We start from the raw sequence: 27032 nt of genomic DNA on the forward strand, positions 1-27032 counted from the left end.
GAAAACTCTCTGCTGATTGGAGTCATACCTAGCACAAAGGAAGATGTTTGTGGTTGTTGGAGGTCAGTCATCTCAGCTATAGGGCATCACCACAGAAGTTCCTCAGGGTATTGTCCTCGGCCCAGCCATCTTCAGCTGCTTCATCCAAGACCTTCCTTCTATCATAAGGTCAGAAGTGGAGATGTGGTGATGATTGCACAATGTTCAGCACCATTCGCAACTCCTCAGATACTGAAGCAGGCCATGTCCAAATGCAGCAAGACTTGGACAATATCCAGGCTTGGGCTGACAAGTGGCAAGTAACATTGTGCCACACAAGTGTCAGGCAATGATGATCTTCAAGAGAGAATCCAACCATCGCTCCCTGATGTTCAATGGCATTACCATCATTGAATCCCCCACTATCAACATCCAGGTGGCTATCATTGACCAGAAACTGAACTGGACTAGCCATATAAATACTGTGGCTACAAGAGCAGCTCAGAGGCCAGGAGTCGTGTGACAAGTAACCCACCTCGTGACTCTGCAAAGCCTGTCCACCATCTACAAGGCACAAATCAGAAGCGTGATGGAATACTCCCCATTTGCCTGGATGTGCGCAGCCCCCACAACACTCAAGAAGCTCGACACCATCCAGGACAAAGCAACCTGAATCCACAAACATTCACTCCCTCCACTACCAACATACAGTAACAGCAGTGTGTACCATCTACAAAATGCACTGCAGGAATTCACCAAGGTTCCTTCGACAGCACCTTCCAAACCGATGACTACTACCATCTAGAAGGACAAGGGCAACAGATAGATGGAAACACCACCACCTGTAAGTTCCCCTCCAAGTCACTCACCATCCTGACTTGGAAATATATCGCCGTTCCTTCACTGTTGCTGGAACTCCCTTCCTAATAGGTCTATAGGTGCACCTACACCACATGGACTACAGCGATTCAAGAAGGCAGTTCACCACCACCTTCTCAAGGGCAATTAGGGATGGGCATTAAATGCTGGCCCAGCCAGTGAAGCCCAAATTGCATGAATGAATAAAAAAAATAATCAATTGAGAAGGATGCTACAAGAAGCATACACCATCTGTGGCTAACTAAGGAAGATAAGGATGGTATCAAATTGAAAGAACAGATGTACATTGCTGCAAAGATTAGTGGCAGGCCAAAAGATTGGGAGAGTTTTAGAAACCAGCAAAGGATGACTAAAAAAATGAAGAGGGAGAAATTGGATTCTGAGAGAAAACTGGCAAGAAATATAAAAACAATAAAAGGTTCTACATGTATATAAAAAGAAAAAGAGTAGCTAAAGTAAGCATTAGTCCCTTAAAGGATGAGACTAAGGAATTAATAATGGGAAACAAGGAAATGGCAGACTTTGAATAAGCACTTTGTATCTGTCTTCACAGTAGAACTCGCAGAAAGCATCCCAGGAATAGTAGATAATCAACTTGCAATGGGAGGGAGGAACTTAAAACAATCACAATCATTGGGTGCAGTGATTGTGGGTACATTGGTTGTAGTCCCAGCAGATTGGAAAACCGCAAATGTAACATTACAATTCAAGAAACGAGGGAGACAGAATGCAGAAATCTACAGACCTGTTAGTAATCTGCCATTGGGAAAAAGCTAGAATCCATTATTATTAGTAGCAGATCACTTAGTAAATCATCATGGTTTTGTGAAAGGGCAAATTTATTAGAGCTCTCTGAGGATTCGGTAAGCAGGGTGGATAAAGGGGAACCAGCAGTTATAGTGCATTTGGATTTCCAAAAGGCATTCTATAAAATCCACATAAAAAGTTACTGCACAAACTGAGAGCACATGGTGCTGTGGGTGACATATTAGCATGGATACAGGATTGACTAACTAACAGGAAGCAGTGAGTTGCGATAAATGGGTCGTTTCAGGTTGGCAACCTGTATCTATAGGAGTGCCACAGGGATCTGGGTTGGGGCCTCGACTATTTACGATCTATGATAATGACTTGGGTGAAAGGAAAGACTGTGTTGGAGCCAAATTAGCTTATGACACAAAGATAGGTCGGAAAGCAAGGTGAGAAGAGGATACACAGAATCTGCAAAGGGAAATTGATAGATAGGCTAAATGAGTGAGAAAAAAATTGGCAGATGAAGTATGTGGAAAATGTGAGGTTGCCACTTTGGCAGGAAGAATAGAAAAGCAGAATATTTAAATGGAGAGAGACTACTGAATGCTGCAGTACAGAGGGATCTGGGTGTCCTTCTACATGAATCACAAATAGATAGCATCCAGGTACAGCAAGTAATTAGGAAGGCAAACAGAAAGTTGACCTTAATTTCAAAAAGGATGGATAGAAGTAGCAAAGTCTTGCTACAGCTGTATAGGGCATTGGGGAGACCAAACGGTGTTAATATCAGATCCTGCCTCTCTCTTGGGGATTAATTTTACACAGCCTCATTTCCAAATGCATCCCATTTTATTAATTTCCTCCTAAAATCTTTATATTCGTCCTCCTTTTGTAACTACACAGTATCTTTGAATGCTGTAAGTGATTTATTGTCAGTCATTCTTATGACAAAGCATCTCTCACTCCAATTTTTTCCAATCCCTTTTATGGTCCTTGTGCTTCCCTTGTATTAATGGGCACTCATCTTCAACTTACCAACCAATAGAAGTAACTTCTCTATATACCCAGGATTATCATGAGGGTATTCTTCACACTGATGCAGTGTAGCTATTATTAATTGAGATCAGATTCATTCATATGGACCATCCTACAGCTGACACTAGTTGAGACGACATTATATTATGCATACTGACACAGTGACTCTAGCACTATGTGGACCTTAGAAACACTTGCACAATCAATTCTGCACACTGATGAAAGTATCAGAGCCAATAATGTCCTCTTCCATTTGGATAAAATGGTTAAAGGAAAGCGTCTGTATATAAATTTACACACAGAATCATTTATAATATTCATTGCACACATTCTGCAAAGCATCATTGAAGCTAATATTTTAAATCCTTCCAACACCATTGGCCAGGTATCACCCTAATTTTGTGTATTTTTTAATACTAACTGAAAAACATAAACTGTAATAGGGAAACAAATGAGAGTTGAATATTTTCCCACTGAGATATCTCTGTGAAGGACCAAAGCTCACAAGGTCAGGATGCTACAGTGGTTGAAAGGAGCAGAGGAAAAAATGATGGAAGTCAAGAACTAATGATTAGGTGACACCAAGCTTGGATTTTAAAGACTGAGGAATGAAAAGCGTTCCATGGATATGATTTCCTGAGAAAGAGGATTTTTAATCTTTGGCATTCTCTACGCCAGAAGGCTGTGGAAGCTCAGTTATAAACTATGCTTAAAATAAAGATTTCTAAATTCCAATGGCATGAAGAGATATGGGGATTGTGTAGGAAAAAGGCATTGAAGTGGATGATCAGCTATGATCATATTGAATGGGGAAGCAGGCTTGATGGGCTGAATGGCCTGCTCCTGCTCCTATGTTCCAATGAAGTTCTGTGTCTGACAAATGTAGGGAAAATAGCCTGAGGACATGACAATGTTTGTGGGGTTCAAAATGTGCAGATTGGCTCAAGTGACCCACTCACTAATAATTGACAAATCAATAACCAGTATCGGAAAATAACTCGTAAATCTCCTTTATAAAAGTGGTACATTCACTGAAAAGCATTCAGTAATGCTTTTGAGAGATGAGCTGAGGAGCAATTGTTCCTGTAAGATAATGCCAAATGGAGCTCTAGCTATATCCTTTCAATTAACTCCTAGTAAAGTGAATTTTGCTCCTGCTTTGATGTTCTTGATTGCTGATTTTAGCAATGGATGCTCCCGGGGTAGCCTCACCTGCTGGGTGCATTTATCGAGATATTGTGTAATGTTGCCCATGATTTACTGATGTGCTCTCCCAATATCTTGTTGGCTGCAGTCGTTCATAAAATCAGCTCCATGCCCTTCTCTTGCTAATTTCTTCCTATCTCTCCTGAAGGTATTTTCTCACTGCTGGATACAGCAGACGGTGTGAAAATCAATCTGGGAGGCCCCTGCCCTACCCAGCTCAGTACCACGCCTGTTGATGCCTTACTTACTAAGCCAGCAAGGAGTCACTGTATTTTATTTATAATATGTAATTAAGAACATAACATAAGAAATAGAAGCAGGAAATGATCATGCTGCCCATCGAGCCCACTCTGCCTTTCGGTACGATCACGGCTGATTTTGGGCTTCAACTCCACTTTCCTACTTGGCTCCTTTATCCCTTGATTCAGTGAGAGACCAAAAAACTATCTATGTTGGCCTTCAATAAATTCAATGATGGGACATTCACAACCCTCTGAGGTAGAGAATTCCAAATATTCCCAACTCTTTGAGCGAATAATTTTCTGCTCATGTCTGTCCTAAATGATTTACCCTTGTCCTGAGACTGTTTCCCCTTGTTCTAGATTCCCTAGCCAGGGGAAACAATGTCTTAGTATCCACCCTGTCAAGCCCCTTTGTAACCTTGAATATATTAATAGGATCACCTCTCATTCTTCTAAACTCCAGAGAATATAGACCCAATTTACTCTGCCTCTCATCATAGGACAAACCTGTCATCCCAGAGATCAATCTAGTGAACTTTTGCTGTACTGCCCCAATGTAAGTATATCCTTTCTTAAATATGGAGTATTCCAGATATGGTATCACCAAAGATCCATACAATCTCCTTGCAATAAAGGCCAACATGCCATTTGCTTTCTTAATTGATTGCTGTACCTGCAGATTAACTTTTTGTATTCCTTGTACAAATACTTGCTGAACATCTACAAGTTTCATGCCTTTTAAAAAACATTCTTCTTCTCTATTCATATTACCATATTGACACTTGCCCGCATTGTACTCCATCTGCCACCTTGTTGCTCACTCACTTAACTTGCCTATATCTCTTTGCAGCCTCTTTGTGCCTTCCTCACAGCTTGCATTCCCACTTAGCTTTGTATCATCAGCAAACTTAGATACATTACTCTCTGTCTCTTTGTCTAAGTCAATAATATAGATTATAAATAGCTGAGGCCCCAGCACTGATCCTTGCAGCACTCCACGACCTACCAACTTGAAACTGCCCCATTTATCCCTACGCTGTGCTTCCTGTCCGTTAACCAATCTTCTATCCGTGCTAATATATCACTCCCAATTCCACGAGCCCTTATCTTGTCTATTAACTTTTTGTGTGGCACTTTAACAAATGCCTCTTAGAAATCCAAATATGCTACATCTACTGGTTTCTCTTTATGTACCTTACTAGTTTCCTCAGACAGGACTTCTCTTTCGTAAAACCACGTTGACTTGTTCTAATTAACCTATGCTTTTGTAAGTGCACTGTTAAGCTTTCCTTAATAATAAAGTCCAGCACTTTCCCAATGACTGATGTCCAGCTATTTAAGTTCACTGCTATCTGTCCCTCTCTTTGCAGGAAGCGTTCAATTAAAGGTCCACATAGTAGCAATGCAGTGGAATGCCAATTCTACTCTTAATCCCTTGTTCACGATGGACGCCTTTACTCCAATGGAGACAGTTTTTGCCTCGCTCTCCTGTTTTACATATTCTGGCTGTGGAAGCTGTGGCTCAGAACTGGGATTTGATGAAAATGGCATCTACCAGCAGTGTATTTCATGCTTGCCAAATAGCACCTTGCGAACCTTTTACAGGTAAGAATTCTGTCCACAGCTTCTTCCCGACAGTCCCCACATCACATTAAGTCATGTATCCTTGGTGAAAGGTAAACAGGAAAGTGTGTTTTAAGGCTGTAAGTGGGTGATGCAATAACTTGGTAACCTACAAGACAAAGCAACACAGATAATTGTGAACAATGCGTACGGGGACATACAAAGCTAGGGGCCATGAAGGTAAGATAGTAGTAAATTCAGGAGAAACTTCTTTACTCTGAGTGGTGAGAATGTGAATTTTGCTACCACATGGATTAGGTAAGATGAATAGTATAGATGCATTTAAGGGGAAGCTAGGTAATTACATGAGGAAGAAAATAATAGAAGGATACTCTGATGTGGTCAGAGGAGGCTTGCGTGGAGATAAACATTGGCATAGACCCCAAGAGGCTAAATGACATATTTTTGTGATGTAAAATTTTTCACAATTCTATTTAATGTGGCAGCCAAAGATCTTCCTACTTCATCTTGGTATTTAAAATTTCTGTATGTCGATGTGGTGATGTAATTGGGCCAAAAGTGAGCCTTCCTTTTTACACAGCCCTGCTGTAACTCCTGTAGGAGTATGCTGGATGGCCTGAAAGTAGGCCAGTTACATCAGGGATTCTCCAGGGCCTTACAAGGACCAGAGCCTCCAACTGCCCATCAATAGACCAGTGGTATAGGAAAGGATAGGCAGTTCTATTGTCATAGGTTAACATGTCCCAAGCCTAACAGCAGATTGAGTTATGATTGCTGACCAGTATGCCCAGTGAAAGCCTGCCAACTAGTGCTTGCGAACTACTTAAGGCATCTAGGGCATTGACATGTGTTTGATCACCACCTCCTTTTTTTAATAGGACTGATGGGGACACTGACATTTTTCTGGGGGTTGAGGGAGGGGGCTCCCAGAAAATCCTCCAAAAGCCTGCAAGATTTTACTGATTTTTATGCCTTCAGGGGGTCTGGAATGCAACCCTACTGGCACAGTCCACTACCATTGGAATGCTAATATACCTCCTCCTGAGCCTGTGAACTCTAGTGAGGTCAGCGGCGAAGGTCTCAGATAGATGATCACCGCTAATTTTGGCCCAACTAACTTTTTGATCAGGTTGGAGGTAGGAGCAAACAACGCAAAGGGAAGCTTAATTAGCATCTAACTAACTTTCTACATTGCATGCAAATGCCTTCTGGAACAAAAGCGAAGGCCCTTTACAATAATTCCAATCCTGTATTTATGTGTGAGGCAGTGACTGACATTGTCATCATGAAAGCAAAGAAATAATTGTTCCAGTCCCAGCACAATTGGTCATGTTATTGATTTGCCATGCTAAGTCTCCCCAAAAAATTTTGATTAAAGATTAAAGTTCCTGCAATGGCTTCTCGTAGTGGAAGGTTTCACCTGAGCTGCTAAGGTGTCAGCCATTGCTCGGTGAGTAGCACTCTTGCATATGAGTTCAAGCCTCACTCCAGAGACTCACTTAAGCACATAGTCTAGGCTGACATTTTAATGCAGTAGTGAGGGACTGCTGTACTATTGGAATGCTGTTTTGCCAAGGAGGCATTAAACCAAGGTCTTGTCCATTGTCTCAGGTAGACATAGAAGATCCTTTGGCACTTTTCAACTAAGAATAGGAAATCCTTCCTGTCTTAGCTGATATTTATCCTTCATTCAACATCTCTAAGAAAGGTCTTTTATCTCATTCTTGTTCACTTGATCCTGTGGTGCATAATTTGGCAGCTGCATTTCCCCACATTGTAACAGTGACTACACTTCAGTTAAATATTTCATTGACCATGAAGTTCATTGGGATGTCCTGAAATTAGAAAAGGTGCTTTCCATATATGCAAGTTCTTCCTCTAATTATGTTGCTTCTTTACTCAGCAATGGCCATCCACACCCCTGCACCCAAGACACCATTGCCTAAACAACCCTTTGCCTCCCAATCACTGGGATCTGCCTGCCTGGTCCCAGCTTCTCCAAGGAAACTCTCCAGTCCTCAAGAGAGAGCCTTGGCATCCTCTCCTTTGTGATACAGCCTCAGTAATTGGCCACATCTGATTGGGCTTACAGCTCTGGTGGATGGGGGTAGACTTTCATTCTCAATTGGCTGGCGGCTCTGCTGGCAGCCTGTTAATTGGTTGCAGCTGGTAAAATGCTGCCCACCACCCCCTCCCCCCAACCAAGGTCGCTGCATCTGCCAGAGCAAGGTAGGCTTTTTGACTTGACCCTTTCCAAAAAAAATTCAGCCCATTGTGTAGACTGTGTATGTCAATATGTCAGTAGGCTATTTCACCATGGAGGGCATTACATCTGAATCTGATACTCCACTATAATAACAACAACTAATATAGCACCCTTAATGTAATAAAACATCCCAAAGCATATCACAGGACTGCAAAATTTGACACCCAGCCCTTAAAGTAATATTAGGGCAGACAGCCAAAAGCTTAGTCAAAGAGAAAGGTTTTAAGGAGAAAAGGTTTATTACTTTAACCGGTTTAAAGGAGAAAACAGAAGTAAAGAGGTGGAGATGTTTAGGGAGGGAATTCTAGAGCTTAGAACAGCTTAGGCAGATGAAGACATGACCACTAATGGTGGAGCAGTTAAAATCGAGGATACTCCAGAATTAGATAAATGTAGATGTCTCGGAGAATTATGGTGCTGGAGAAGATTGCCGAGATAGGGAGGGTGAGGTCATGGAGGGACTTGAAAACAAGGATGAAATTTTAGAAGTTGCTTGACTGCGAGCCAGTGTAGGTCAGCGAACACATGGTTGGTGGGTGAATGGGACTTAGAGCGAGTATGGACATGGCCTCTGACAGCTGTCATGGAGAAGGATGGAGTTGGCAGCTAGGAAATGAAGTTTGCAATAGGGATCGCAGACAATCAATCTTTCCGATGTTTAGTTGGAGGAAATTTCTGCTCATTCAGAGCCGAATGTCAGACAAGCAGTCTGATGGTTTAGCAACAGTGGAAGAGTCAAGAGAGTGAAGCTGGGTGTTGTAAGCGTACACGTGAATGTTAATGCTTTTCAGATGGTGTTGTCGAAGGGCAGCAGTGTAGATGAGAAATAGAAGAGGACCAAGGATGGATTCTTGGGGCACCAGAACTAATGGTGCAGGAGCAAAAAGACAAGCTATTTCAGTACTCTGACTGCAATAACATAAAAATGGAATCGGCAAGTTGACGGCAGTGCCCGACAGTGAAGAAACATTGGAGGCAAATGGTATGTTCAACCATTTCCAAGGTTGCAGACAGATTTGGAAGGTCAAGGAGGGATAATTTACCTTTGTCACTGTCGCACAGGATGTCATTAGTCCGACATCCATTGATCCATAGCGAGAGGATTCGAGTGCAGGAGCAGGGATGTCTTGCTGCAATTATACAGGGCCTTGTTGAGACAACACCTGGAATATTGTGTGCAGTTTTCGTCTCCTTATCTGAAGAAGGATGTTCTTGCTATAGAGGGAGTGCAGTGAATGTTTACTAGGGTGGCGGGACTGACATATGAGGAGAGATTGAGTCGGTTAGGATTATATTTGCTGGAGTTCAGGAGAATGATGGGGGGGGGATCTCATAGAAATCTATAAAATTCTAACAGGACTAGACAGGGTAGATGCAGGAAGGTGTTCCCGATGGTGGAGGAGTCCAGAATCAGGGGTCACAGTCTGAGGATACAGGGTAGACCATTTAGCACTGAGATGAGGAGAAATTTCTTCACCCAGAGAGTGGTGAACCTGTGGAATTCGCTACCACAGAAAGTAATTGAAGCCAAAACATCGTATGTTTTCAAGAAGGAGTTAGATATAGCTCATGGGGCGAAAGGGATCAAAGGATATGGGGAGAAAGTGGGAGCAGGCTATTGAATTGGATGATCAGCCATGATCATAATGAATGGCAGAGCAGGCTCGAAGGACCGAATGGCCTACTCCTGCTCCTATTTTCTATGCTTCTATGTTTCTACATTTCTGTTTAGAAAGAATTGCTGAGTAACAAACAGGAATGGAAACCCTCCTTAATCCAGGATTGGTGAAACCAATTGTTAGAGGCCCCAGCTGCTGCCTGAACTGAGCCCAGCTAGGCTGGATTTCTAAGGGATTTTAATTGAAATGATGATAAGATTCTACCTGATTACTCACTCAGCACTATTCTTAAAAATAACTCAGGATTAGGCAAAGTGTTAGGCTTGACAGAGGGAAAGGCAGGATCTTCCAGCAATAAGCAGCAGTTGGAGTTTTCCTTACCTCGCAGTTCTAATGTCGTATGAGTCCCCAAGGCGCTTTACAAGACCTTTGTCAAGCAAATTTAACATAGAGCCACATAAGGAGATATTAGGACAGATGATCACAAGCTTGATCAAAAAGGTAGGTTTTAAGGAGCATCTTAAACGGGGTGAAGAGGAGAGATTTAGAGATGGAATTCCAGTGCTTAGGACCCAGGCAACTGAAAGCACGGCTGTCAGTAGTGGAATGATTAAAATCGGGGATGTGCAAGAGGCCAGAATTGGAGGAGCACAGAGATCTTGGAGAGTTGCAGGGCTAGGTGAGTTTACAGAGATAGAAGTGCAGCCATGGAGGAATTTTAAAACGAGATTTTAAAATTGAGGCATTGTTGGACCAGGAATCATTTTTTGTCGCTGAGCACAGGAAAGGTGGGTGACCTTATGTTCCTGGCATAGGAAAATTACATAAAGATGGATGAATAAGTTTTTCATCTTTTGCGAAAAGAAGATTTGCTTTGTAGATGTTTCTGTTCCAACTTTTGGAGAAGCAACTCATTGTGAGGGATTAGTTATACTGTATCTAACAAGTGCTCAGCATGCCTTAGGAGTATTAAATATAACAGAATTGAGAAAACTCTACTCTGCATCTAATCTTTTTCTTCTGTCTTTATCCTACTTGTCCTATTCTGAAAGTATTGATGTGTTCCTGTGGTACAGGGGAAACACACAGATTGCCGTCCTCCAAGGAATTATATTCAAAAGGGCATGTATGAGAGATTTAACTACAATACTTAGTGCTGATTCTCTGACCTATGCTCCTCTCCACACTGGGAGCAAAATACTGATCAATTTACCCAATGTGTCACAGGGATGTTAGTTGTCCTCTTTTGATGTTGACCTTGATATTGAGGGGTGATCGAATTAAGATGATTAGGAACTTTGTTAGGGTAGATAAAAACTATTTCCCTTGATGGCGGAGTTCAGAACAAAGAGGGAATAACCGTACAATCATAGCTAGGCCATTTAAGGGTGGTCAGGAATCACTTCTTCACACAAATAGAGCAAATCTGGAATTCTCTCCCTAAAAAAGCTGTAAAAGCCTGGACAATTGAAACTTTAAAAACTGAGATTGATACATTTTTGTTAGGCAAGGGCAATAAGATTTACTGAACCAAGGTGTTTAGTTGGAGTGAAGATACAGATCAGCCATGATTTGATTGAATAGTGGATCTGGCTTGAGGGCTTGAATGGCTTTTTCCTATTTCTGTGAGGCTGATGAACAATGCTCAGGTACATTTGCATTGTTTTCAGCAGCCTTCCACCAAATAGCCACTTTTTGATGTTTGAGTTTAGACAGTGAAGGTCACTGGCTACTCAGTGTGGGACATTCCCCAAGCTCAATTGTCTCCTCAATGTACACATTGCAGCAGAAGTCACTGGATAGTGTTCTGAGGTAAACAACCTGGCTGATATTTCCCCTATTCTTTATTAAGGGATACTACAATGGTCATGCCTCAGCTATTGTGCTGTCTGAGCACAGGATGGGGGCTAAATCTGAACCTCCTTGACCTGTTCCATACTGTAAGAAAAGAGTTTTCCATCACTTAAATACATTCAAAGCTATCAGTTTATTACAAGCGCCACCTACTGATACAACATTTTCTGCAGTCACGCGATGCATGCCCACATATGCTTTTAACTTCCAACAATCTGCCTTTAGATGTCCTCTCTTTTATTTCATTCATGGGATGTACGCATTGCTCGCTAGGCCAGCATTTAATGCTAATCCCTAATTGCACTTGAGAAGGTGGTGACAAGCCGCCTTCTTGAACCGCTGCAGCCTATGTGGTGTAGGTACCCACAGTGCTGTTAGGGAGTTCCAGGATTTTGACCCAGCGATAGTGAAGGAACGGTAATATGGTTCCAAGTCAGGATGGTGCGTGGCTTGGTGGGGATCTTTCAGGTGGTGGTGTTCCCAGGTGTCTGCTGCCCTTGTCGTTCTAGATGGTGGCAGTTGTAGGTTTGGAAGGTGCTGTATAAGGAGTGTTGGTGAGTTCTTGGACTGTGTCTTGTAGATGGTACACATTTGCCATTGTGTGTTGGTGGTGGAGGGAGTGAATGTTTATGGATTGGGTGCCAGTTAAGCAGGCTGCTTTGTCCTGGATGGTATCCAGCTTCTTGAGTGTTGCTGGAGCTGCACTCATCCAGGCAAGTGGAGAATATTCCATCACACTCCTGGCTTGTGCCTTGTAGATGTTGGACAGGCTTTGGGGAGTCAAGAGGTGAGTTACTCATTGCAGGATTCCTAGCCTCTGACCTGATCTCTTATGACAAACGTAAACTGTTAGGTCCCTTGAATCATACTTACTCTCCATACTATCTTTTCTACCACCCTGAGGAGTATCTCTCTTTTCATTGCTGTTATCTTCCTCACTGTAACCAGTATTCTGTTCAATCAGATCTCTTGTCTGTCCAGTTTCTGTGTGGGTTTGCAAACAATGGTCTGTTGCTACTCATGTTTGTGAGATTTGTGTTGCAAATATACCGCTGCTACTCACCATGTTGTATTATCACAGCTGAGTGTTATGTTGTATTACGGTGCTATCCCTCAACTCCAAAAATGGGTCTAGAGGAGCTGTAAATGGGAAAGGCAGAATTATTACCAACAGCTGCCATCCAAAACAATGGGGGCAGAGGTTATGATCTGAAATTGTCAAACTTGATGTTCAGCCCAAAAGGCCATAAAGTGCCTAACCGAAAGATGAGGTTATGTTCCTACGCTGAGCTTCTTAAGGAGTACAGGAGACCGAGGAAAGAGAGAGAGAGAGATCAGTGTGGGGTGGAGAATTTAAATGACAGGCAGCTGGAAGCTTGGGGTCATGCTAGTGAACTAAATACAGATGTTCTGCATGTCCTGACCTGCCGAGCACCTTCACGTTACAATAGCATGCAGGCACAAACAACATCATATTGTAGTCATCAGCCATTATTGTACTGCTCTTAGAAACCTTTTGGTCTTCTAGATGGGGCCTTATTCCAAAAGGAATACTATTTTTAAATTCTTCAATCAGCAATACTTCTCTGAGGTTTTCAAAATTCTAAATCAATCTTCGTAGTTCTATAACACCTACCAAGTACCATTCCCTTTTCCCTAGCAAATTCCACATAAATCTGATTCTGTTTCTTCGTTAGATTTTTAAACTTCTGTCAGTAAGCTTCCAGAACTAACTCATACACATTGAGAACAGCATTCTTCACTGTATCATAATCACTACACCATATATCTGAAACCAACAAATACACTCCTTACACTTTTCCCCATGAACGTCCTTTGCAATAAAACTATTCAACTTTCCTGCCCCCTTGTAACTTTGTAGTAGTTTTATCAAGCAATACAAAATACATTTCAACTCCTTCGCACTGAATTTTGGCATTAGACGAATATTTCTTGTCAAATCTAAACCAGGAATTAAATCTGAATCATTATCAAGTTTTCCTGCTATCCACTGTTTGTGTAATTGAAGCTTTTCGCTATCCAGGCCTCTGGGATTTAAGGTTTTCTTTTTCTCTCTTTCTCTTTGAAACTCAAGTTCAAACTTTCGTATTTCCCTTCTCTCTTTTTCCCCTCTTTTGAATTCAAGTTTTTTTTTATTTTCCCTCTCTTCATGAGACTTCTGCCTTTTTGACTCAAATTCCACTTGTTGCATTTGCAATTGAATTCCAGCTGAGTCAACCTGTGTGCTCATTAAAGGTTCAGGTGTTGAGTCGACACTTCAACAATTTCTGCCTTTTTAGTTCCTACTTCTCAATCTATTTTCAATTTCTCTCCTTTTATTAATTGTTGCAGGGTACTCGGACTGGTCCTAACTTTTTGAGAAATGCTTCAGCAATAGAAGCAGCCATGTCAACCTTTCACTGAATGCAGAAAAAGAAACTGTGAAATCTTGTTCATTTAAACTCTGGCATATTCCAGTGTACTCATTCCCAGCCTCTGGATTTGAATCCTGCAAGATCCCCCAATTTGTTACGATCCTGTGGAGACCGATAACTTTTAATAAAATATTTGAGTTCCCAGTGAGCAACTTAAAGGAATTGCATGACAAGTTTTAAGACTTTTACTGTACCAAACAAACTAATAGCAACAGCCACTAAACCGGGGTGGGAAACAGTTTTCTTATCACAGGCCATTCACACATAGCCAAAATCAGTCGCCAGCCACACACGCACAGAAATCAACTTACTTTAGTTTATTCTCTTTAGAGAGAATACAGAAACATTCTACTCACCCACTGTTTTAATGTGACACCTGAATTTGAACATTATATTGTTAAATATTATTATAGTAATTTAGCTGATGCTTTTATCCAAAGCAAATTCATAATGATGATGATAAATACTATTTTGAAGGCGCTACTGACATCAGTTTGTATTTTTAGAAATCTTGCTGTGGGCTGGATGAAATTGAGCAACGGGCCGAATCCGGCCCACTGGCCGTGGGATCTCCACCCCTGGACTAAATGTTAAATAGTCATTTCATAGTACAGAACTTGAGTATTGCTGACAAAAGAGACATGTCTAAGCTTTTCTTCTTGTGCTCATCAGGACACTTCGCAAGAATACCAATATAAGGGGAGAACAACAATTTATACTGTATGTGAAGAGAGTGCTGATTGGTTGGCAAGTGGTGTTGCCATGGAAAATACACCAGTGATGGTGAATGACAGTTACCTGCCAAACATTGTTTAAAATTTAAACCAGGTAGCTTGACCCTGATTGGTCAAGGGTTGGTCAACGCTTTCCACAGAATTGCAATCTTTTCAGGAAACAGTCTAAAGTCATTCCCAGCTTCCAAAGGGTTCACATCTCTCTGTTTTGCCGAGTCGTAGCATCCAGCGACTGTTGAAGGCCCTCTCCCCCTAAGAATTCCCAAACCACTTTCAGCAGTAAGGCCTCCTCTGGTGATTTCTCTTCCTAGCCTCGCCGGGGCAAATCTTCCAGAGTCCTTAAAATACTGCAGGCTCCTTCTCTTTGACCAGTGGACAAGCTTTCCCCAGCATTCTGCTTGATAACTAACAGCCTTTTTCCTGTGAAGACCACACAACTGCATCTTTCTCTCTAATCTTTTTCTCTCTCTCTCTGTCTGTCATCTGTCTCTCCCTCGCTCTCTGTCTCTGTTCAAAGTCTCTGAGACAGAAAGTCTACAATAACAAGAACATCTGCTTCTGCCTTTGCTTTCAGATGTTAAAATATAGCATATGCATTTCAGTAACATCTAACCTAGGCCTCCAATCCCCATGGTGACCAGCTTGTTGTTGGACCAAACTCATAGCAGATCACAGGACTCTCTTCAATACACCATTTTACCTTAAATTAAAGAGACGGTCCAAAACATAATCATCTAATAACACCATGCATTCATAACAATCAGTACGATCCAACATAAGTATGTCAGTCGTGTACCTAGCCAGAAGAAATGTTGGGAGATCCCTGCACATTCCCAATCAGTTAGGAGCAAGCTATGAGTTGGTTTGGGCTGTCAGCTTGACATTGTTTTCTTTGTGTTTTCCCAGACCCACAATGCTTTCAATAACAGATCAAGATTCCCGGATTGATGTTTTTATCTCATCCAAACTCATGGAGAAGATATTTCTCAATATTCCTCCCACCTGGCTAAGCAAACTCATAGGTAACTGATCCCAGCTCACATATTAAGTAAAGGATATTACCAGGATAATCAGATAATAGGAGGAAAGGAAGGTAGAGAGGAAGAAATTTTTAGGGATGGAATTCCAGGGCTTAGGGACTTAGTAGTTGAAAGCACGGCCACCAGTGCTGGAGCAATTAAAATCAGGGATGCCCAAGAGGCAAGAATTGGACAAGGGCAAATATCTAGGAGAGTTGTAGAACTGGCAGATGTCACAGAGCTAGGGAGGGGTGAGGCCGTGGAGGAATTTGAAAGCAATAAGGATGCAAGTTTTAAAATTGAAACATTACTTAGCCGGGAACCAATGTAGTCAGCAAGCACAGGGGCAAGGGGTGAACAAGACTTGATACAAGTTAACAATAACAACTTGTATTTATATGATGCCTTGAGCATAATAGAATGTCCCAAGGCACATCACAGGAGCATTTTTTAAAAAGTAACACTGAGCCACTTAAAGTGATAAGAGTAGCCTAGTCAGAGAAGTAAGTTTTATGGAGCACATTAAAGGAGGAAATTGAGATAGAGAGGCAGAGAGATTTAGGGAGTCCCAGAGCTTGGACCCAGGCACCTGAAGGCACGGCCCCCGATGCTGGAGTGATTAGGAACATAGGAGCAGGAGTAGGCCATTCAGCCCATCAAGCCTGCTCCGCCATTCAATACAATCATGGTTGATCATCCACTTCAATGCCTTTTTCCCACACTATCATTTTATGTCATTTTGATCCCTTCTTTAAATATACTCAATGATTGAGCTTCCACAACCCTCTGGGGTAGAGAATTCCAAAGATTCAAACCCTCTGAGTAAAAAAAATTCTCCTCATCTTGGTCCTAGGTGGCTTCCCCAGATTTTGAAATTGTGTCCCCTGGCCCTAGACTCCCCAACCAGGGGAAATAGCCAGTTCTACCCTGTCTAGCCCTTTAAGTATTTTGTAGATTTCAATAAGATCACCTCTCATTCTTCAAAACTCTAGAGAATACAGGCCCAGTTTCCCCAATCTCTCTTAAAGGACAGTCCCGCCGTCCCGGGAACAAGTTTGGTGAAACTTTGCTGCACCCTCTATGGCAATAATATCCTTCCTAAGGTAAGGGGACCAAAACTGCGCACACAACTCCAGGTGCAGTCTAACCTAGGTTCTACATAATTGAAGCAAGACTTCGCTACTCCTGTACTCAAATCCTCTAGCAATAAAGGCTTCATTACCATTAGCCTTCATAATTACTTGCTGCACCTGCATGTTAGCTTTAAGTAACTTACTGGCAAGGACACCCAGGTCCCTTTGCACAACTACACTTTCTAATCTCTCACCATTTAAGAAATACTCTGCACATCTGTTCCTCCTACCAATTGGATAACCACACATTTTCCCACATTATACTCCATCTGCCATGTTCTCGTCTACTCACAAAGTCAGTCCAAATCTCCTTGAAGCCGCTTTGCACCTTCCTCACATCACATACTCCCACCTAGCTTTGTGTCATATGTGAACTTATAAATATTACATTTGGTCCCCACATCTAAATTGTTGATATATATTGTGAACAGCTGGGGCCCAAGTACTGATCCTTGTGGTACTGCACTAGTCACAGCCTGCCAGCATGAGATTAAAATCGGGGACACATAGAAAGCCAGAATTAGCAGAACATAGGTATCTCAGAGGGTTTTAGGACATTGTATACATAGGGAGGGATGAGACATTGGAGTGATTTGAAAACAAGGGTGAGAATTTTAAAATCAAAGAGTTGCTCAAGTGGGAGCCAGTATAGGTCATTGAGCAGCGGGGTGATGGGTGATTGGTGAATGGGATATGATGCGAGTTAGCATACAGTCTGCAGAGGTTTGAATGACACCAAGTTTACAGAGAGTGGAATGTGGGAGACCAGCCAGAAGTATTTTGGCCTAGTCAAGTCTGGGGGTAACCAAGGCATGGATAAGGGATTTCTCAGCAATTGAAATGAGGTAGAGCAGTAGGGCGATGCTACGGAGCTGGAAGTAGGTAGCTTTATTGCTAACATGAATGTGTGATCGGAAGCTCATGTTATCACCGGGTACAACACTAAGGCTGCTTGGAAATAGGAAATCAACAGTGACATTCTAATCCAAACCCAATTTGTTTTTTTATTTGTTTTTCCAATATCATACACCGTTTGGAAAGATCAAATAATCATTTTGATTCATTAACTTGTGTTCGTCAGTGGCATTATAGCTGAGATTTTTTTCTTTATTATTTCATGGGATGTGGGCATCGCTGGCAAGGCCAGCGTTTATTACCCATCACTAATTGCCCTTGAACTCAGTGGCATGCTTGGCCATTTTGGAGTCAATCACATTTCTGTGGGTCTGGAGTCACATATAGGCTAGACCAGGTAAGGACAGCAGATTTCCTTCCCTAAAGGACATTAGCAAATCATGTGTGGTTTTTACAGCAATCAATGGTGGTTTCATGGTCACCGTTACTGAAACTGGTTTTCAATTCCAGATTTATTGACTTTAAACTCCACCAACTGCCGTGGTGATGATGCCATGATTCAAACGCATGTCCCCCAGAGACCTCTGGATTACTATTCCAGTGACATTACTACTATGCCACTGTCTTCCCTCCTCTGTTTCCCTAGAGTTTGGTCAGCAGAGCAGCTGCGATACATGGTTAGTTCATTGTTCTGTTCCACATTGGAAATCAGTATTAAAATGTAAAGTACCTGGATGAACCTATTTGAGAGATCAATCACTAAAGTGCTGGGTTTGTGTGTTGCAGGCCCATCTGATCAGGTGACATATGGAATGGTGATGGCGGATTTGTGCTGTTCGTTGTTTGCAGACCCTCGTGACTATTACGTACTGACATTGCAGAGCCAGTTCCATCTGGATGAAAACAGCATCGCAATGAACCAGGAATTCTATTTGTTGGATTTCTGCCCTGATCATTAACCTCTGAGCTTGTTAGGAACTGAAAGGTGAATTTACCAATCTCCAAACTCCCCAGGTGGGGTGTGGGGGCAGTGTGGGACCAGTGTGTGTGTCAGGTAGGGTTATTTTGGAGGGTAATTATGATGTGAGGAGGCAAGTGTGGGTAGGGAATTGTCCGTAGTGCCCACAGACCTATCGTCAATCCATGCTCTTTTCAGGGATTGCTCCCCGCTGGGTGCTGAGGGACAATAAACATTCCCTTAAGTGTTAACTCTATCCTTTTATTTTATTATTATTCATTCGCAGGACGTGGGATTCACTGACAAAGCCAGCCTTTATTTTTCATCCCTAGTTGCCCTTCAGAAGCTGACGGTGGGCAGTTGCCTTGAAACACCACAGTCCTTGTTGGGATTGTGTGTGACTTGGAAGGGCAGCTGGAAGTGATGGTTTTCCCGTGAATCCCCTACCATTGTCCTTCTAGGTTGAGGATGTCTTGGGTTTTGGAGGTGCTGCTGAAGAAGCCTTGGCAGCTTGCTCAGCTGCATCCTATCAATGCAGTCACATTATGCCGGTAATGGAGGGAGTGGATCCTGATATTTCAGAGAGTAAATGCTACTTAACCACAGGATTGAGAAAGGCCCCAAGCTAGATTCTATATCTGCCATCAGTGCTTCAGATCTCAGTGCTCAATAGGGCATGTAGACTCAACAGATTGCTAGGAGTGCAGTGGTGCCACCCTAAGGGAGTGGTAATGGCTCCTGTTCTTTCTCAGGATGACAGTAGTTGTGCTCCCAATATTGTATGGCAGGCAGCCCCAACTGCTGCCACCATGCCGAAATGTTTCAATTCAAAGCTGGGTCGTCAAGGCCCAGAGCTGCTCAATGGTGACCTACAAGACCATCCAGTGAAACTAAGCAACCTTCAACCAGCCACATTGCAGCCATTTGGATGGCACTACGTGGGAGCACTAGGTCAGGCAAGGGCACCTTCATAGGCATTAAGAGAACGCATAAGGGCAGAAAGTTCATTTTTATTTGTACAATTGAATGTATTCTTGGATAAGCATGTTATGTAAACGTTTTCGTTGGTGGTTTTTATTGTTGGATCATGGCCAAGGGGATGTCCAGATGGGTGTGCAGCCACTTGGAAAAGTAGATCCATATTGGTCAAGGAAAATTGTCTGTGGGTCATGAAAATATAATAAATTTCATAATATTGTGATTTACTGTAAAAGCGGGTTTATAGTGGGGCTTGGATAATTTCTCTGTGTGTGTGTCTGTATGCGTGTGTGTGGGATTTAATTAAATTGGAGACAGCTGGAGTGCAGGCTTTGAGTCATCAAAAAGAAGCTAGGTTTGAAATGCTAAATACGTAAACATGGTTGAGGTTTTAGAATGTGAGGCTTAAGGAAAATTTGCATTTTTAGATAAACCAGAGTGGTTTGAATTTCCAAAGAGATGGTAAGATGTTACACCTAGGTAGAAGAAGCTGAGTAAAACAGCATGTTAATTTTTCCCAAAGGATACTGATAAAATTAGTACCATGAAAAGATTTATATTATGACAAAAGTAAAGTTCCAAAGACATGTCGGAACAATGGAATTTGCATTAAAATGGGAGAAACATATGTAAAGGAGATGAGGCTATGTGTAAGAGGAGAAGGCATTCTAAGATTTAACACAAGTGTGAAAAGCCTCCAACCTCTGTGGATCAAGTTGCTGTCTCCAGAGACTGAAGCTGAGAAAACTCACTTTGAATTCTACCGTAAAGGGTATCGTGTTGCTTTGCCTGGTCAGTTTAAATCTATTTGTTTTTACTGTTGCCTTAACGGAGGTATAACTGGGAGCCAGATTAATTAGGGGTTGTACGAGTTATTATAATAGTAATTCGTAGACCTATGTATATGCTTGAAATCTTGTCTTTTGATATAAAATGTTAATTTAGTCTTCTAAAAACCTCTGAAGTCGTGATAGTCTTATTACTTCTGAATTTAGGAGAAGTATCTCAAAATAAAATTCAAATTGCAAAACAGTTGTGACCACGTGGTCAAGTTTCCCTTGTCGATTTGATCCACCTGGCACACCTCATTTGCCATGTCATAACAAGTGGAAATGAAGCCTTATAATCCGCTCTCCAACAGCCTAACAGCTAACAACAGCCCCCAAACCTGGAATAGGTATTACTATGCCCTGCCTGCCTGTAAGTACCAAATGCCAAATAGTCAGCACACTATTTCCATAAACTCAGCCTAAGCAAAACTAAGTCAAAAGCACCTCAGCTGAAACTTATACAAAGAGTACTGGTGCAGGGTCCATCTAGCAGTTGATGGGTTGTTCTTTGTGGTGTGATGGATGACTTTGCTCAATGGACCTGAGTGATCCAAATTTAGTAGATGGGTGTCACATCAGGATAGGGCTGGATCAGTTGCTTCCAATGCACAAGGGGATGTTTGAGTGAGCACCCTTCTCAAGATTGCACATCGCCAGAAATGGCTTGAGGTGCAGCATTCCCCAGCAGACATTGCTAGTTCTATAGCACCATCTCCAGCAGCACTGCAGAAACTCAATTCATGGCATTATACCAGACACAAGAGTGTCCTGTCTTTATATCTGGGATTACTGTCTTAGTGGGGATGAAATCATGGAATTATTGTTTTGCATGGGTTTTCTGGCAGGCTGAATATAGCTGTTTTGACACAAACACCTCTAAACCCAGCCAGTGGTGCAGGCAAGTCAGTGTGTATCAGTGCCAGTCCCAAGCCTGGACAAATGGGGAGGGTTAGTGGCAGGAAGGGCATCCAGCTATAAAACCACCCACCAAATCCAAAAGATGGCTGATATAAATGGAAGTAAAATCCATGTATGGACTTACCCTACAGGCAAGGTGCAGGGCCCCTACCGGAGCCATGTGAAGAATAGCAAGGGTTACTATCCAATGGACAAGGATGGCCAAAGTAGAAAGCCCAGACGTGAGGTGAAAAGATGATCAAACTCAAAGTAGCAAGTCTAAATGTTGGTAGACTGACAGGGAGAAACAATGGTGAGAAAAGGTATACAAATCATGGGGCTCCAGGAAACAAAGTGAAAGGCCAGTAAAACAAGATAACTTTGTAATGGATATAAGCTTTACTACTGTGGACAGGATGGGAGAAGAAGTAGTGTTGGACTAGTACTATGCAAGGAAATGAAGAACAAGATTCTGTCAGTGGTTAGAATCATCAAAGTAAAGCTAAAAATCAGGGTGAAATGTTGTTATGCACCACAGAGCAGGTGTGGACCAAAGGAGGATGAAGAATTCTGGTAACAGATGGACAATACAATAAAAACAATACCAAGCAGTGACAGGAATAGTGGTGGTAGTCAACCTAAATGGATGTTTGGGGAGGAAAAAAGTGAGATACAAGGTTATCCTTGGTGAACATGATTTTGGAGAAGTAAATGAAGAAAGAGCCAAGATCATGGAGTTTGCCGTGTAATATCAACTAAATATAATACTAAACACCTGGTACCAAAACGGCAGAATTCACTTTATAATCTACAACAGTGGTGGTAGAGAAACACACATGGACTACATCCCCCTGGTTAGAAAACAGCATGCAAAGGAAGCAAAGAACTCTAAAGTCTCCCCAAGTGAGGCACTGACCACCCAACACAGAGTGCTGATGACATTGCTAATTGCAAAGAAAACAAAACAGCAACAGACGAGGTAGACAGAACATCAGACGGTGGAAGTGTGAAGATCCACATGTGATGTGGGAATTCAGAGCACAAGGAACTGATAAAGAAGTGGAAACAGCAAGGGCTGAAAGAAGATAAAGAACAGTATAAAAAGGCAAAACATAATGCAAAGAAACTGATTGCTTGAGAAAGACTGTCAGTTTGAACCTAGGGAAGAGGATCAGAGTGAAGGTGTAACATTTATGGGTGAAAACTTGGAGAAAATGGGTAGTTTCAAGTACCTGGGGTCAGTGGTGCCAGAAGATGAAAGTATGGAAATGGAAATTAAGCAACGGTTGGATTAATTGGAAGAAATGCACTGGAGTTTTATGTGATAGAAAAGTATTGCTGAAGTTGAGGGGAATAATCTACAAGACAGCTGTGAGACCGGCCTTGTTATATAGTGCAAAATCTAGGGCAACATCAAAAAGAGTGGAACAGCTGGAGTGGAATAACTAGAAGCAAGTCCATGTCCAAATGCGGCAAGACCTGGACAATATCCCGGCTTGGGCTGACAAGCGGCAAGTAACATTCGTGCCACATAAGTGCCAGGCAATAACCATCTCCAACAAGAGAGAATCTAACCATCACCCCTTGACATTCAATGGCATTACCATTGCTGAATCCCCCCCTATCAACATCCTGGGGTTACCATTGACCAGAAACTGAACTGGACTAGCCATATAAACACTGTGGCTACAAAAGCAAGTCAGAGGCTAGGAATCCTACAGCATGTAACTCACCTCCTGACTCCCCAGAACTTGTCCACATCTACAAGGTACAGGCCAGGAGTGTGGTGGATCTCTCTCCACTTGCCTGGATGAGTGCAGTTCCAACAACACTGAAGAATCTTGACACCATCCAGGACAAAGCAGCTTGCTTGATTGGCACCCCATCTACAAACGTTCACTCCCTCCACCACCGACGCACAGTGGCAGCAGTGTGTACCATCAACAAGATGCACTGCAGGAGCTCACCAAGGCTACTTAGACAGCACCTTCCTCTACCATCTAGAAGGACAAGAGCAGCAGACACATGGGAACACCACCACCTGGAAGTCCCCCTCCAAGCCACACACCATCCTGACTTAGAAATATATCGCTGTTCCTTCATTGTTGCTAGATCAAAATCCTGGAACCCCCTCCCTAACACCACTGTAGGTGTACCTATAACACATGAACTGGAGTGGTTCAAGAAGGCAGCTCACCACCACCTTCTCAAAGGCAATTAGGCATGGGCAATAAATACTGGCCTAACCAACGACGCTCACAATTCATGAATGAATTTTTAAAAAGCCACTAGATACTAATGAGATGCGGATGCTGAGGTGGATGTGCGGAGTAACGAGACAGGATAAAATCAGGAACTTGCATTTCAGGGGGTCAATCAAGATTGTGGGAGCATCGAAGAAAGTAGCCAAGAAGAGATTGAAATAATATGGTCATCTGTTGCGGGCAAAGAGGAAATGTATAAGATGAATGATGGAGATGGGACTGCCAAGAAGCAGAAGAGGAAGGCCTAAGACCAGATGGAAAGATGCAGTGACAAGAGACTTGAACATAGCATGATTGACAGGGGGAGATGGAGCAGAGTGATCAACCAGCATTGTGGTGACTCCAAGTAAAATGAGACAAGCCAAATGAAGAAAAGAAGGGATCGCTAAAGACAGACGATACTGAATCAGGTTGAAATGGAATGGATGCAGGGTAAGTTAGAAGATATGAATGGAATATTAGGCTGGGAAAAATCAGCGTTGGATGTGTGAGAACAGGGAAGGAAGGATGCATTCATTTAGTGGAAGTTCACAAGGGATATAATTTAGCAATTTGTACCAGACCTTTTGCACTCTGTTAACAAACAACTTATATAGCGCCTTTGATGTAAGGAAACATCACAAGGCACTTCACAGGCACATTAGAAAACAAAGTATGACATGAGCCACATAAGGAGATTTTAGGTCAGATGACCAAAAGCTTTGTCAAGGAGGCATCGTTTAAGGAGTGTCTTAAAGGAGGAAAGCAAAATAGAGAAACGAAGAGGGAATTCCAGAGCTTGGGGCCTAGACAACTGAAGGCATGGTTGCCAATGCTGGAGCAGTTATAATTGGGAATGCAGAAGAAACCAGAATTAGGAGCATAAATATCTTGGAGGGTTGTGAGGCTGGAGGAGATTATAGAGACAGGGTGGGGCAAGACCATGGAGAATTTGAAAACAAGATTGAGGCTTTTAAAATCCAAACATTGATGACCAGGAGCCAATATAAGCCAGCAAGCACAGGGGAGATGGGAGAATGGGACTTCCTATGAGTTAAGACACAGGCAATATAGTTTTGGGATAACCTCAAGTTTACAGAGGGTAGAATATGGGAGACCAGCTAGGACTGCAATGCAATAGTCAAGTCTAGATTTAACAAAAGTATAGATGAGCGTTTCAGCAGCAGATGAGCTGAGACAGGGATGAAGTTGGTCAATTTTATGGAGGTGGAAATCTGAGATTGGAAGCTCATCTCAGGTTCAGACATGACACCAAATTTGCAAATAGTTTGGTTTAGTCTTAGATTGTTTCCAGGGGTCAGTAGCTAGGGAACTGAGTTTGGAGTGGCAGCCGCAACCATTAGCTTCATTCTTCCTAATATTTAATTGGAGGAAGTTTCTGCTGACCCAGCACTGGGTGTTGGATAAGCAGCCTGATAATTTAGCAATAGTGGAGAAGTCCAGAGAGGTAATGATGAATGGAGCTGGGTTTCACTGTACATGTAAAAACTAACACTATTCTTTCAGATGATGTCTCTGAGGGGAACCATAAATGAGAAATATGAGGAGGTGGTGCAAAGATTAACAGCTAACAATATCAACCAGTATGGGAACCAGGAAGGGAGATTAGGTGGTTAGCAGTTTAGTGGGTAAAGGGAGCATGAGGTGGAATTCATGGGCAAGATGAACTTGGAGAGGGCATGAGGGGAGATAGGAGACCAGAGAAAAATGAGAGTTCAGGTCTCGGGCAGGAAGGGTCTTTCGATGAAGTTTGGCCCAGTAGGCTAGTGAAAGGGAGCGATAAAGCAGAGGCAGTTGATCAGATGGTCTCGATCTTAGTGACAAAGAGGTCCATGAGCTTCTAACACTTAATGCAAGAGGTGAGAGTGGAGAGGATAGGGGAAGAGGGGCTTAAGAAGATGGTTAAAAATTAAAGCTCCTAAGAATCAGGCAAAAATTTCACATTCAGTGGCAGCCGGGATGATCAAAGTATGAACCATACTGTTTGACAAAGACTCACCAAGGCAGTGGGACAGTTGTCATGTCATGTTGATGAAAATTTGAGGTACACCATCCTGGATGACAGAACATACTTCATCTGAGGTCTGGATGTAGTTGCCAGAGCAGCCTACTTGGACTTCAACATGAGATTGTGAACATGGATATACATATGGAGCAATTACATATTCATTTAAACAGTTCCACCCTCTCCATTGTCCACAATAATGAGTGTCGGCAGAAGCTTGGTCCTTATGTTAAAGATCTTGAAAAGGAGGATAAGATGAATTTGAAACTAAATAAGGTTACAGGAAAATGGACAAAAAGATTTGAATGACACTTATCAGTAATAAATTTTTGAAGTAATATGTACAAGACTTAGACTGATAAGAGGGATAGATGGCCATATTTTAACCAGATAAAGAAATGGCTAGATATTAGAGCAGAAGGGGACATAGCATTGTTCCTATAATCCTCTTATGGCTTATGGGCAATTACAGTGATCAAGTTGAAGGGGGAAGTCTGGTCGGGCATTGTTCCTCAGCTGAGGCCAATGACCATGAGCATTTATAGACATATTTACTGTGGCTGGATGACAATAAGAAGAACTTAACTTCCTACTTGAGAGAATGTGAAGAGGGTAAAACTGTTAAAAATGCAAAGGAAGGATTTGGATTTGGAATTGAAGTTGGAAATTCCCTATGTACACCTGAATGTGGGATTAAAAAGGTTCAATTCAAAACAGGCCAACTCCAAAATGGGAAAAGAACTCTAGTTTCTCACATGTTGCTGGCAGCTGCAAAATAGAAAACAGGAGAGAAACCTTGGAGATCAGAAAGAAAGCAGATCTGACATGTTTTTTCAGGGTTTGTCTCAGTTAAAGATTATTTTTAAAAATCGATTACTTGGTGATATTGTAATTATGATTTGTACAAGCAATCACATATTTACACTTGCAATCTAAATTATCAATGATATCAGATGTTAATTAACACCATATATTACTGTGGTTGTACTTATTGCTAGCTGTAGCATTGGACTGCATCATGCCTCTGTTTGAATATAAAGCCCTCTCATTTGTCTAGGACTTTGTCATCACAAGCTATACCACTAATGGAACCAGTAGAGTGAGGTTGTACATAGTTGAATTGAGAGCAACATTCCGTCCAATTTTTCTTCATTGTGCAGGGCCTGTTTCAGTGCACAATACATTTGGATTGCTGCATGGTCACACACCGGCACAGCTTAGAGAGAACATTGATTGCGAGGCTGATAATTGCTGCTTTTCACTAATTTTGTTAATACTTACACTGCAGTTGACAGGAATGTGTGTATACGAAGGCCTTCTAATGAAACATGAGCAAGGGAGGATCTGCAAATATCAATGTTTTCTTTCCGTATGATTGTTTATAATGGTTGGACTTCCTATTTTCCTTGACCTATTTGTAGTGGTTGGACTTCCTATCTTTCTTGACCTCATGGTATATTAACTGCAGTTGAAATATGGTTGCTAAGCGTCCACTGTAGAATGTTTC

At 42.1% G+C, this 27032-nt stretch overlaps 1 protein-coding gene across 8 annotated transcripts in view; it reads left to right on the plus strand.

Moving 5' to 3' along the window:
* shld2 (shieldin complex subunit 2) overlaps nt 1-27032 on the plus strand; it is a 131908-nt gene that overhangs the window by 95820 nt on the left and 9056 nt on the right. For 3 of the 8 annotated variants that reach the window (XM_041176162.1, XM_041176164.1, XM_041176163.1), the window contains 4 exons: nt 5465-5699; nt 15493-15608; nt 18104-18270; nt 18380-18528. In XM_041176162.1, the coding sequence (XP_041032096.1) occupies nt 5465-5699; nt 15493-15608; nt 18104-18270; nt 18380-18397 (536 nt within the window). In that variant the 3' untranslated portion in view covers nt 18398-18528. Of the gene's footprint in view, nt 1-5464; nt 5700-15492; nt 15609-18103; nt 18271-18379; nt 20486-27032 lie in introns of those variants that run through there. The other 5 variants (XM_041176166.1, XM_041176165.1, XM_041176169.1 and 2 more) reach the window with 5 other exon arrangements.

Source organism: Carcharodon carcharias, chromosome 28 (genome assembly GCF_017639515.1).
Source record: "Carcharodon carcharias isolate sCarCar2 chromosome 28, sCarCar2.pri, whole genome shotgun sequence".
Taxonomy (NCBI): Eukaryota; Metazoa; Chordata; class Chondrichthyes; order Lamniformes; family Lamnidae; genus Carcharodon; species Carcharodon carcharias.